General features: G+C 45.0%; 1 protein-coding gene across 4 annotated transcripts in view; it reads right to left on the bottom strand.

The window, feature by feature from the left end:
- The window catches only part of kcnq1.2 (potassium voltage-gated channel, KQT-like subfamily, member 1.2), a 140,178-nt gene that overhangs the window by 125,632 nt on the left and 1,929 nt on the right, over positions 1–12,617 (bottom strand). For all 4 annotated transcript variants that reach the window (XM_053885993.1, XM_053885994.1, XM_053885991.1 and 1 more), the window contains exons 3-4: positions 11,693–12,330; positions 3,165–3,255 (exon numbers count right to left, since the gene is read on the bottom strand). In XM_053885993.1, the coding sequence (XP_053741968.1) occupies positions 3,165–3,255; positions 11,693–12,186 (585 nt within the window). In that variant the 5' untranslated portion in view covers positions 12,187–12,330. The remainder of the gene's footprint in view (positions 1–3,164; positions 3,256–11,692; positions 12,331–12,617) is intronic.

Below are 12,617 nucleotides of genomic sequence, written 5' to 3'. Positions count from 1 at the left end.
TAGAAGAGATAGATTTTTGATTTTTCCAGACTTGGTTCGGGAGGTTAACTCACAAAAAGCACAGCTAGGGGGCGACATATGGCTGGCTCGGAACAGCGCGTGATTCTGGACCCTCTGACATCTGAAAGTCAAAGGTGTGAATGAATTTGGGGAATCTGACAGATTAAACAATAATTCCATGAATTGGGTCAGGCAGCTGTCGGGCCGCTTTTTTGGACGTGACGGTGGCAGAAAGTGAAAATGTTTGTGCTGAATAATCTGATCAAGCCGGAGGAAGGTGAAGCCGCTGCGGAGAATTACCAGTCCAGATGAAAATGAGATTAGACCCATTCCCCGTATGTCCATGTAGAGCTTGCCAGTCCACACAAAGGGTCACTTGTCACAGTTGAAACCGGTTCATCTAGACTCCATTTTTAATATGATTCTCTGCTGCTTATTCAGCTTCTCACACAGCAGTGATGAACCCTAACATGTAGATGAAACTTCACGGACCTACCCCGAGCAATGTGTCCAGTGACATCACAGAAGCAAGCGCTCTGTCACTACACTTACCCTCGCCCACAACTGTAACATTGTTGTTGAGTCTCTGGGCTTTCAAAGAACCACATGGGAGACTCTCTGTCTCTGTCATTGAGTGAGATGAGAGTGAGCCTGAGTGCCCCAAGATGTCTGTGGCTTCATGACAGCTAGCAACAAAGGTGTGTTAATACTGTATCTCCCATAACATAGTCAAGGCGAGGATCAGTTTTTATGATGGCAGAGGCCTTAACACTATAGCAGCTCAGGAAATCCTGCTTCCTAAAATGTTTCCTGCAGTGCGAAAGCTGCAACAAATCTACCGACCAATCAATATGTATGTCCTTTAGCTCAGCTCTTTCTTCACCATGACAGATCATGACTGAAGATGCTGCAGTCCCTTGTGAGCAAGACAGAGAATTTATCCACCTTCCTCTCATTTCCAACCTGAAGGAGGACCACACGCAGTCCTACTCTTGTATATCCAGTCATAAACACAACAGGCCACAAAATCATTGAGAAAATACAAAAACAGTTTCTTAATAGTACTGTGATACACACAGCTGATGTAGACACACCAGACGAGAAATACTGCAATATTTACTACTATTTAAGGAGATTCTTTCAAATGTTTGTCGTTGTAGATGAATGTAGTGAAGGTTGTTGATGACGACGCTGTGAGTGAAAACTGTCGTGGCCTCTTTAAGAGTGTGTGTGTTATGGACCGGCTCTGCTTTACTTTGGCAGCTGGAGGACAAATATCCTCCATATCCCGCCATCCAAAACAAGCAGCGGGTGATTCACAGATGACAGTCGACCTTTCTAATTATAGCCCACTACTGTCAATAAACACCCTGAATAGCTCCTCCCAGACCTCCAAAAATCATGTGACAGAAAGTTTCAAAACAAGGAGTCTGTGTCTAAAAATAAATGTAAAAAAAAAGAGCTGATATGGAGATATTGTGATGCTTAGGTTTAATCTTTTCTATTGAAATTCTATGAAGAGGAATTGATTTTCCCCTCTTAGTGGGCATGAATAGAAAGATCAAGACGAGATCAGAAACTTAGTATATCAGAGGGACGTGATGGACGTTCCCAAGGCAGTGAGGATACGTAGAGAGGAGAAAGAGTGTTGGATCATGAATATTAGAGATGAAGTGGTTGAAGAGACACAGGAGGATGAAAGTAGCTGAATGTGAAAGTCATTCTGTGGCCAAAGCAGACGTCATGTTTTGGAGGTCGACAAGTGCTCTTCCGCTTAAGCAGCAGACTGTGACAGAAACAGCTGATGACGGCGGGATCAAAGTGCAAACCACCAAAACCAGATGATGTCACGCGATCATCATCATTCCTCAGAAGTCAAAGCACATCCGTCTTCATTCAACAGTAAACTTCATTTGACATGTAGAACAAGCCCATCCAAGTATCTAAAAGTCAATAGTCACTTTCACACCGCAGGAAAATCCCCGGTTGACCAGGGGTTAGGAAGCATATTCAAAAGCAACGCACATGGCCTGGCTTTTCTCCTGAGAAGAAACCTCTCAAGGTATTCGAAATCTAAAAACCAACAGGAGTGTGTTGAAACATCCCTAATGTCTCTCTTGTGTGTGCGATTTAGGATAGTTAGAGAAAAGATTCGGATCATTTTACAATAGTTAAAGTGGCCAGAGAGAAGACTTAATCATATCCTCTTATCGCCCAGCAGACATGAAAGCTGTGTGTATGTATTTGTTCTCCCCAAGCAGCTGGCAGGAGACGAATGGTTCAAGCTCTTTGTTGTGTTTCCAAACAGCAGCCATAACTTCATCTACCTGCTGTTAACGCAGGATTTATTGCATCACTTAGAGCTTTTAACGGCCTAATAAGCCACAAGAAGGGAGCGAGAAAAGAAGACAATTTACAGACGAGTATCAGCAAGTTCAGTCTGCCCGGAGCCCGATAATTCAGAATGAGTGGTGAGCAGTGAGTGTTGCCCCTGGACATGTTAATAATGGGAACACAGGTCTGAGTGTGAAACTCTGCAGGTTGGTTTTTACAATAAGGAAAAATCATTTATCTCTTCTGCCTCGAGTCAATCTGTGGGTCAACAGAGGTGTATTCAAGATACTCTGTCGCCACCATGTGGTGACGAGCAGGTACTGCAGTATGCTCGTTTGGTTGCATTATTTGGATGGTTCCTTGCAGCGCGCAGTGGTCAGCACCTGTTAAACTTTTTAAACAATTTTGAGTCATCCGTTTAAGGCGCAGGCTCATGGTGTCTTGTGAGGCTGCAGCATGTACTCATTCAAATTCAAACATTCTCAGTTTGACAGTTGTGTGGGAAGTCAGATCGCAGGGGCAGCAGCCTGAGCAAAGAAAGCCAAACGTTCTATTCACCATAAACATCCTCCAGCTCTTCCAGAGGAATATGGACAATATCCCAAGTCAAACAAAAGACCTCACCTTGCCGTGGGTCTGCCCTGGGGCCTCCTCCTAGTCTCCTGGAACACCTCAAGAGGAAGTGCCCAGGGCACATCCTCACAAGATGCTTAAGACCCCACCATCACTTATTGTAAGATGAACAGCTGAAAATGTTTCCGCAAACCGCTGGACCAACTCACTCAGAGAACAGGGGTAACTTACAGGACCATCAGAGTTTAATGACTCACCATCCAGAAGAGCGTTCCTGTGGCAAACTCTGCATACTGCTCTATTGTGGAGAGCACACTGAAGATCAGACACACCAGGACCATGATGAAGCTGCGGAGAAAATCACAACATCGTCACTTTTTATTTTCCTTCCTGCTTAACAGCAGACGGGGTTTTTCCAGGTCTCCTAGCAACGGGGGAAACATTCAGACAAGAAGGTCCATCTGTCGATCGACATCGACAAATACAGGCCGGCTCTAGAACCTTCATGTGAAGGTGAGGAGCGACGACCCACAGATGAACCAGCTGTATGAGCTAGACAAGTCGCAGCACATAAAATGAACGTAACCTACAGTAATGTTACATCACAAGAACTCTGTTTGTTTAGTTATTATCATTATCATTTCATTCATTCTTGCATTTATAATCTTGGTTGTTTTTAAGTCGAGGGGTAGTAGGGGGGTGTCCTATATTTAATAGGGACTTACTTGGTTTTTTTTGTTTGTTTTTATTGACAAAAACACCTTGACATTCCATTGCATTGTGTATCAATATTATTATATGCTACGTTCAGTTGGTACGTTGCTTGTAAACCATGTTTTTTAACACAATGCATTGACGCGACTTAAAGTGTTGTCATGCATAAACAATGACTCACTTAATCTTAAATAAACCCAAACATATTTTTTAATAGACAGACCAAGTTGGCTTGTCCAGCGGAGGAAAAACAAGAGACGTTATAAACTGAAGTCCAGCCTGTTTTTCCATTTGTGTCATTGAAAAACGACACAAACATTTCACCTGAGACAGTTTCCACCTCAGCACTTCTTGGAGCGCCTCCTGGCTCACGGACTCCAAAGTCACTAAAAATTTTAAGAGCGGATTTACCGGGTGTTTTCCCGGCCCTGGCGGGATTAAGCGCAGAATGAGTTGTGCGTTTAACGATGCCAGAAATAATCCACGGCACACATATTTAAGTGCTTCTACGTGACACACACCATCACATAACACACACACACACACACACACACAGAGCGGGCAAGTGCGGCCTGTGCTATAGGTTGGATTACATCCACCATATGCTGTCAACGTTATATAAGTTGCTGTTGTGGTTACTTTCTGTTTGCGGTGCACAGAATATGTGAACAGAACAACAAACATTTTTGCCAGTGAAATGACCTGTATGATGTGACAAAGCTGCAGTGTCCACCACGTCCTGTAATTTAACATCAAAATGACACACAGTGTCAGTAAAGTGGTATTAAAAAAACAATGGCGGAAGAAAGAGGGTGGTGACATGTTTGAAAACAAGTTGCTTTTAAGATTAAAACTATTTACAGCATGCATGTTGCGCCTTGATTTAGACTGTAATCTCTCATAAGCAGCTACTGCAGGTTTCCGGTCAACATATATGGACAGTAAGCCTGCGGCCATTTTGATAATCTGTTTGTATATGTCAGCACCAGACAACATCTGGCCGGTTGACCAAGAAGAGCAGGTGGTTCTGCCGTCTGATGGAGAAATGCTTTGAACACTGAAACCATAAATGCTGAGTCAATCTTAGCAACTCAAGAACAACAGCAAGATGACTCACTTCTGAATAGAATGAATAACCCCCGAGGGAACAGGCTCTAAAATAACTTCAAAATGATGGATAAATTGTTCTTCAAGTACTAAGCAGCACAGCTAACACGATTAAGGCCTAATAAAAGCCATGTGTCCAACTTCTTCCATTTATCTGAGACTTGTTCCCTATAAGGACAGGACTCCTCAACTGGGTTAAAATGTCGGGGGCAGTCAAGATGTCAATGAAGATAATATATTTTTCAGAAGATATGGTGCCGTAAATTTTCACTGAAAGATATGCAACCAATTGTGAAGAGATAAGGATTTAGGATCAGGAATTCAAGTGTTTTTGAGTCTTGTTCTGGAGTAAGGAAAGGATGGAAAGTGAGATCCACAAACAGATCAAGTGAAGTTTCTGTCTGCTTCAGAAAGAGCTGAGCCAAAAGGCAACGGGCTCAATGACTCGAGAGATTTCTACTCCCACCTGTGGTCAGCTCACGGCAGAAAAACTGTGCGACATCACATCGACATGCCAAGCTTGACAACGCGCATTACAGTAACAATCTGATTCTGATCATAATGAGAGGAAGGGGATCAGATTCCAGAACAGGTCTAGACAGAGACGGGTTTCGTGCTCATCTGGCCTCCCTGTCTGGGTTTTCTCAGATGAATGCAGCTCAGCGGGACTGAAGGGATTCCAAAAGTTGAACAGAACTGCTTCCATGGCTGCCCCTTGAAAAGGTTTTATACATGAAAATGTGACATACTATGCAACCAGACATCCATTTACGACAGCCTCTCCCAAGCCAGAGCTTGGGGTAGCGGCCAAAGTAAAGAGGGCCAGACGTCCCTCTCCAAAGAGAGGACGTCTGGGGAACACCAGGAGTGATGGAATATGTCCCGTGCTTTAGTTGAAAGCCCGGATTCTACATTCAGTGTGACTGCAAGTTGGAGCAGTAGCGCATTCAACGCAGGAAACTGTGATGTAGCCAAGGTCTACTATGCAACTAAGGTGCTCCCAGGTCATTTGAGCATCACAATCTCTCGACATGTCCTGGGTCTGCCTGTAACGCCTCAACAGAGAGGCATGAAGGAGGTATTCTGACATAGATAACAGAGTCACCTACATTAGTGCCACAGAATGTGAAGGAGCAGCAGGTGTACAATACTTAGAGCTTTCCTTGGTGTCAAAAATGTTCATCCCAATTGCAGGGACCAAAACGGATTGTGTTTCAAAGAGGAGGGACACTGTAGCATGAGCCAGTGGGTGAATACCTGGGTGGCAGGGCTTCTATTATTAGAACTAGGGTGGGCACAACCCAATTGAAAACATCATTCCACCCATGAGGGGGGTTCACACTGGTCAGGTTTCGGTGCAATTTGGCACCAGGTAGAGGCCTTGACAGTCTGAAACTGAACGTCTAACTCACACTGGACAGGAACATGGTACTACTGCCCAGCACACAGGCTGCAGGATGTAGATAAGTCTTAGCTCACAGACTACAATAGATCCGAAGCGGAAGGTGAATCACCACCGCGAGTGAAACCTGCGCCTGCGATTCCCGGCTTCATTCATCTGCCCCTCCAGTCTGTAAGAAGATTTACATTGATTTTACAAGTATTTGGTGGACAAGAGAGTGGCTTAGCCAGGATGGAATATCCATGTTTGAGGCTGCCGGCTGATGCGCTGTAATCCACCCTAAGCTCTTCTGTGGGCGGGGAGGAGGGCTCAATAAAGAGGTTTGTGGAGTGCTGCTCTCATTCTCTCACCATGTCAGGAATCGAGGATGGCCAGGGCAATTTGTCAGGGGAGAGGATGAAAATGATTTCACACCAGGAGTCCGGTAGAAAAGGGATTCGGTTCAAATGAAAAGGCCCCAACTGTACCAGTCAATACTTTGTGATGGTATTCTTTCACAAAACATGAGGCTTTCAATAACTCATAAGCGAGTGGGATGAAATGAAATGCAAACTGGGGATGAAATTACCAGAGGAATTCCGAAGGCTCCCTCCCTCAGTGGCATCCATGACTAGATACCCATGTGACTTTTATTGACTCATCTTGATTTGAAATTGCTACCTTCCAGATGACGATGGGTGTGGAGCTGGCGTTTGGCTCAAAGGGCTACGCCTTGCACTGGAAAATGGATGCCCTACACTGAAACTGTGACTGAAAGAAAAGATTTGCCAACTCGGCTTCCTGAGAGGTTCCGTACCATTTGGTTGGGGGTACGCCCACTGACAAAATCTTAGCAAGAGATGGAGGTGCCAAGACATAGCAGGGGAGAGGAAGACAACCAATGAGTTCCGTGGGTGAAGAGAAGACAGAGTGACTAGATGACGACCAGAACGGGATGAGGGCAACTTGCTGTGGCCCTCGCAGATGGAGAATGACAAGACACAACAACACTTGTTCCCCCGGGATTAGTACCCATGCCAGCACAGCAGTACAGGACAGGTATAGTATACATCAAAAGATGGCCTTTGTTAGTCACTTGCATTGTCAATCATGTTCTGCAGGTTACAACAACCCACTCAAGACTGTGGTAGGAACTTTTATCAACTGTGAAGAGTGACTCTTCAAATTGGGAATGCATTTCGTCTCCAACCATAATGGTTCTTCTTCTTAACCTGAGAACCACAGCCTCCATCTTGGACCATTTCATCAACTCAACTGAGTCCATGAAGATTAGACACAGAACTAGTTCAACCTACACCATTCCTTGCTTCTATAAATCTCCGAATCATACAGTACAGTGAAGATCCAGACTTTGGCTAGTGGAGACGGTTTTATAGGACACGTTGCATGAAAGGATTAAAGAAACAATTTATTCATCCTCTACTGTAAAGCTAAAGATTTAATGGTCAAGTCAAGGTCAGGTGACTTCCACAGTACATTCATCATATCATCATATTGTGTGTATACATTTATTTTACTGTGGAGGCAAACCTTGTTTTTTAGCTGAGCGACTGAACAGACCGGTCAGAGCTCCCATCCAGATTGAGAACACCGGAGCTGGAGCATCTTGTTTTGGTGACGCTGTCCAGATCTGCAGTCAATCATACTCACGAAAGCTCCAGCTGTTTTGTTTTAATCAGATCCCAGGGGTTTTGGCGGCGGCTAAATAAGGTTGGCTAATGGCTGTGTGACCCAGTCCTGTTGCATCAAATGTGCGCGGGAGCTTTTTGATCAGACATTCATAAAAAAATGAGTCAGTAACAGATGCATGACTCGGCAGGCTGGTGTTTTGTTGCCAAATTACAGCGACCGTGGCAAAATTCGTTCTCTCAACTCCCTTTATTTTGTCTTTTCTGTTTATATACTAACTGAAACGACAATCACGCTAGCTAAGAAGCTACAGTCTTTTGGAACACAAGTTCTACGGGGTCACGAAGCGGCTTTAGATAGTAGTAGTAACTCGCTCCTTCCATCGGTAAAAGAGGCATATGAAACTGCAATAAACAGGGAGCGAAAAGCACCTTAAAACACAGGATTTTTATCAATATTCTTGCAGACATGCTAGTACGCGAGGTAGCTTTCGCCATATCATTGTGACTTGGGACTGTTTATTTTCTTATATAGTTGTTATACAATAATATATATAATATAATAAATATTCATAAATATATACAGTGCTAATTATTAATACATATATAAAGTATTTTTCATTCTGATATGGGTCATGGCTTGTCAATAAGTGGTAATAATGGGTCCCAAATGGAGACCATTTGAGAAGCACAACAGACAACACCTAGTCTGATGAGTTCAGATTTCACAGTCACTCAAATTCTTGAGCCTCCTTAATGTTGCATGACAAGTTGAGGACAACAAAAGTTGTTTAAAAAATGTGTGTGTGCCTGGTTGTCTGCCCTCTGATGGACTGATGACCTTTCCAGGGTGTCCTAGTGTAAGTCAGTTTTAGTAGTCCACAGACACAGAAGACACCAGTGGCACTACAACAAGAGAAGCTGTAATGATTCACTGGGAAGGACTCAAATCCAAGTTGCACAACTGAGAATGTGTGTGTTCCTTATGTAAAAACCTGAGAGTGTAGGTCAAATGTGGCAAGATCATCGCACCAGGTCGCCTGCAACGCCGTTGCGTAAGGCTTTTTTTCAGACACAGCTTTTCCCACGGCGGGATTTGAACACAACAATCATTAGCACCACAGGTCACAGGCGCCACACTAAAAAAGATGACTTTAACCCCAACGCTGTGATGGAAGCTTGTTTGCCAAGTCGCCTCGCCACCTCTCCTCCGCCTGCTTCTGCTTTTCATGAACACCACAGCTGCGGAGACGCTTTAGTGACCTGAGGATTCCATCACTGCTTTTGGCAGATGATTTCAGCTCAAGAGTTCAGTGGTTCAGCCTCCAAGAGAAGAGCTGCAAGCGAATTAACCGCTACTACATTTGCTCTGATCAAACAAGACTCCGGTGCGAAGCACATGGCTGCTGACATCGACTACAACTGCCTCAGTGAAAATGTGTTTTCGACAGAGAAAAAAGTGAGACGCCAAAATGACAAGGGTCAAATATGAATTGAGAATTCATCATTAAGATGGAGAGACTGAGTCTTCCCGCCTCTCACCACGATCTGATCTAGATTAGGACGGACACCTCCTGCGCCCTTTGTGAAGTAAGAGTTACTTAAAGAAGCTGAGCTGGGATCATTTAAAAGGGTTTAATATTCAATGATGGACAGGATCGTGTTCCGCCTCTGAGTTGGGGAAACACTGGAGCTTCAATTACTGCTGGCAGGGATTATCAACAAAGCAGGACACACAATGGATGGTTAAAGAGGGGGCATCCCTGACCGCCCCATTCACACTGACTTAAGTTACTGATCCTAGAGGCTCATTTCGGAGATGAGGAGAACAAACATTGCATAACATTTTGACCACACAACAGGGCAAATTCATTGGAACAGCAGAGTGAGTTCTCTGCTACTGAAGAGTGAGCTCTTTGCCACAGATGAACGGGTTCTTCGCGACACAATAGCAAGTTCTTAGTAGTCATAAGTGAAGAGTGAGTTTGAGCAGCACAGTAGAAGCGCAGGTTCTTCATCACTAAAGCGGGAGTTTGTCAATAAAGGGTAAGGTTTCTGGGACAGAAGAGTTGGTTCTTTGCAACACAACAGCCAGTCCATCTTCTGCTACCTTTCTCGATGTCTGAGGTTGGTCCTCTCATCTCTGCTTCCAGCTGAAAGGCTTATACAGCAATGACTGGGTTTTTGCATTCATTCATGACACGGATCCACTTAGACTAATAAATAAGCCTTAAAGCCACAACACTACTGAGTCATATTCAAAACTGCAGATACAATTCCACCTTAACTCAGGATATGACTCAGAATCAAAGCTGCTTTCGGTCCAAAATCAACAAAATAAATATACTGGAAGGAACTTGCAGGCACTCAACAGACGCACAAACACAGTTCACCGGGGGACTTTAGATTAAACACTCATTCATATTCTCGTATAATCTGGTCTAAATCCTTCGAGCTCAGTGCCATGTCAGCAGCAGAACATCCACACAAGAAATCTCAAAGACAATTCCTGCTCCTGAAAAAAATTAATTTCCAAGAGTTGCTGTTTGCCTTGTTTCTGTTAACCCCCAGCCCCATTCAGCCACGTGTCAAGAGTATCTCTGGCTTGAAGAGAACAGCGAACAGGATTAACGTAAAAATTGATTTCTATATGTTGGTCTATGACAAAGGTGGGTGAGTCAGTGGTTGCAAATATGGAGGTAAATGGGTTCAGAGACACCCGACATGCAACTCAGACCGGCTGCAGGACTTGCTTGCTGAGTGTTTTACTGCGTTTTGCATCAATGAGGTGACCATCAGGGGGCGCCCGCGAACTTCTAAGCCCCTGAGTTATTGCTGAGTGAGAACCAATTCATATCAATTGATTCAAATATGATTCTCAACCAGACTTCACACAAATCAAGTCATGGATTTACTGAATTCCACACGACCAAATGAGGCCCTGTAGCTCAAGACACCGGACTGGATTCAAAATTACTGAAGAGCTAAAGCAAAACTAACTAACTAAGCTAACTTTATGCTAGTCGTTAAAGCATCATCATAATTAACTTGGTGGCCAGCGCGACACTGAAATCTGATGAATGGCACTTGGTTAAAGGAATAACTATGAAAAATACTGAATAGAAAACAATGAATGATGCATGAAATTGAAACAACACATAATACACACGTGTTTACATGAATAAATATCATTTCAAAACCAATGTTTTAGATTGATTTGTCAAAAAAGAAATATACATTAAAAACATTTTACAAGAGAAGTTAATTTGATGTGGTATTTTTTTTTATATAACTTATCTTCACTATCGATAGGATGTGAACAGTTAAGAATGGTGGGCGTAAACAATCCTAGTGGTCTCAGCAGTAGGTCCGGGTCTGCCCTGGGGCCCCTCCCAGTTGAAGGCCTCACAAGGAGACATTGTGATCCTGATGGATTTGGATTTGTTGGATTGACTATGAGTCTCTCCTGGATGGCAGAGCCTCTCACCTGCAGCTACACTCAAATTTATAAATCACGGAGTGATCCACAGGTGATGTGACCACAATGCGAGACAGTTTGGAGCGGCAGCGCGGCACAGGGCACGGCTTCTGTCGCGCCTGAGGAAGCAGGTTTGCAGACAGTGAGGAGGAGCAGCATGTACCGGGGTCAGAGGTGTGCCTGACCAGATCACCATGACCCGCTTCTGCTGAACTACTTTGAACAGCGAGCAGACGACCTGCAGGACACCTCTACTTTGGTTACTGGGAACCAGAACATAATACTGGAAGACAGAGAAGCACTATGTGTAATTAAAGAGAGAGGGGCTGCAGTGGCCCGACCGAAGACGCTTTCCTTATCAGCCTTTAAAGTTGTTTTCTCACGTCCCTTATTGAGAGTTTAAGAGTCACAGACAGGCAAATCATCTGAGAGTGTCGGGAGAGAAGATGTACTCACACGAGGAAGTGGTAGAGGAAGCATTTCAGTCCAGCGGGTCTCTCGAGGAAGTTGTAAACATCCCCCTGCATGCTAGTCTGGATGTAAGGACTTTGGAAATCCTTGTGAGAATGCAGCCAGCTGGAGCGCGGGATAGCTGCAGGGATGGAGATGATCGAGGGCTGCCCGGGTGTGATCTGCAGCGCTGGGTTCTTTGTGTCTGTGGTCGGGCTGAAGGGGAAGCCTGATCCATTATTCACCGCTGTAGGGTCCAGTTCCAGTGAAACAGGAGAGTAGTGGCCGCGACCAGGTGGAGGGGCGCGCAGCGAGAGGCGGGCTTTTGCGGATAGAGCCGGGCTGGCAGGGATGTCCGAGTCCAGGTCCTGGTCCATGGTGAGGTTGGTGTCCGCGTACCCGTTGGGGTGGCAGCGGATGAAGGAGCTGGCCATCCTGCTGCCGTAGTCCCGCTGCACGTGGCAGGTCATGTGGAAGGAGTGCGCTCGCCGCTCCCCCATGTTGCTCCGCAGAACGGTCTCACTTCAGAAGAGCGGCAGGTGGGTCCGACGAGATGATGGAGAACTTTGGGAGGCCGGTGAGGCACAGCTACGTCCCTGCCGCGATGGAGAGCTCCCTCAGCTGGTCAGCGTGAGCGTTCATGGCTGGAGAGAGAGAGAGGGAACATGAGAGTCTGCGATGAGTGAAGAGTGTGAAACTGTAAAGTGGTTTAAGTGACGGAGCAAAGTGACACTGCTGATCAGCGACAGGGTCTGATGGAAACCACGATATCTTATACGCCATTTAAGACGGCTCATTTGTCACAGCGGACAATGAGCTTTTCAATTCAAACTCGCTGACAAAGCCACTCTTTTGATTTCATTTCACAGCAACTGGACATGCCCGCAGTCGATGACACATTCCAGCTCTCCTCGGTATCATCATCTCTGAC

Source organism: Synchiropus splendidus, chromosome 14, assembly GCF_027744825.2.
Source record: "Synchiropus splendidus isolate RoL2022-P1 chromosome 14, RoL_Sspl_1.0, whole genome shotgun sequence".
Taxonomy (NCBI): domain Eukaryota; kingdom Metazoa; phylum Chordata; class Actinopteri; order Syngnathiformes; family Callionymidae; genus Synchiropus; species Synchiropus splendidus.
The sequence above is the reverse complement of the archived record's forward strand: the minus strand, read 5'-3'. Positions and strand labels throughout refer to the sequence as shown.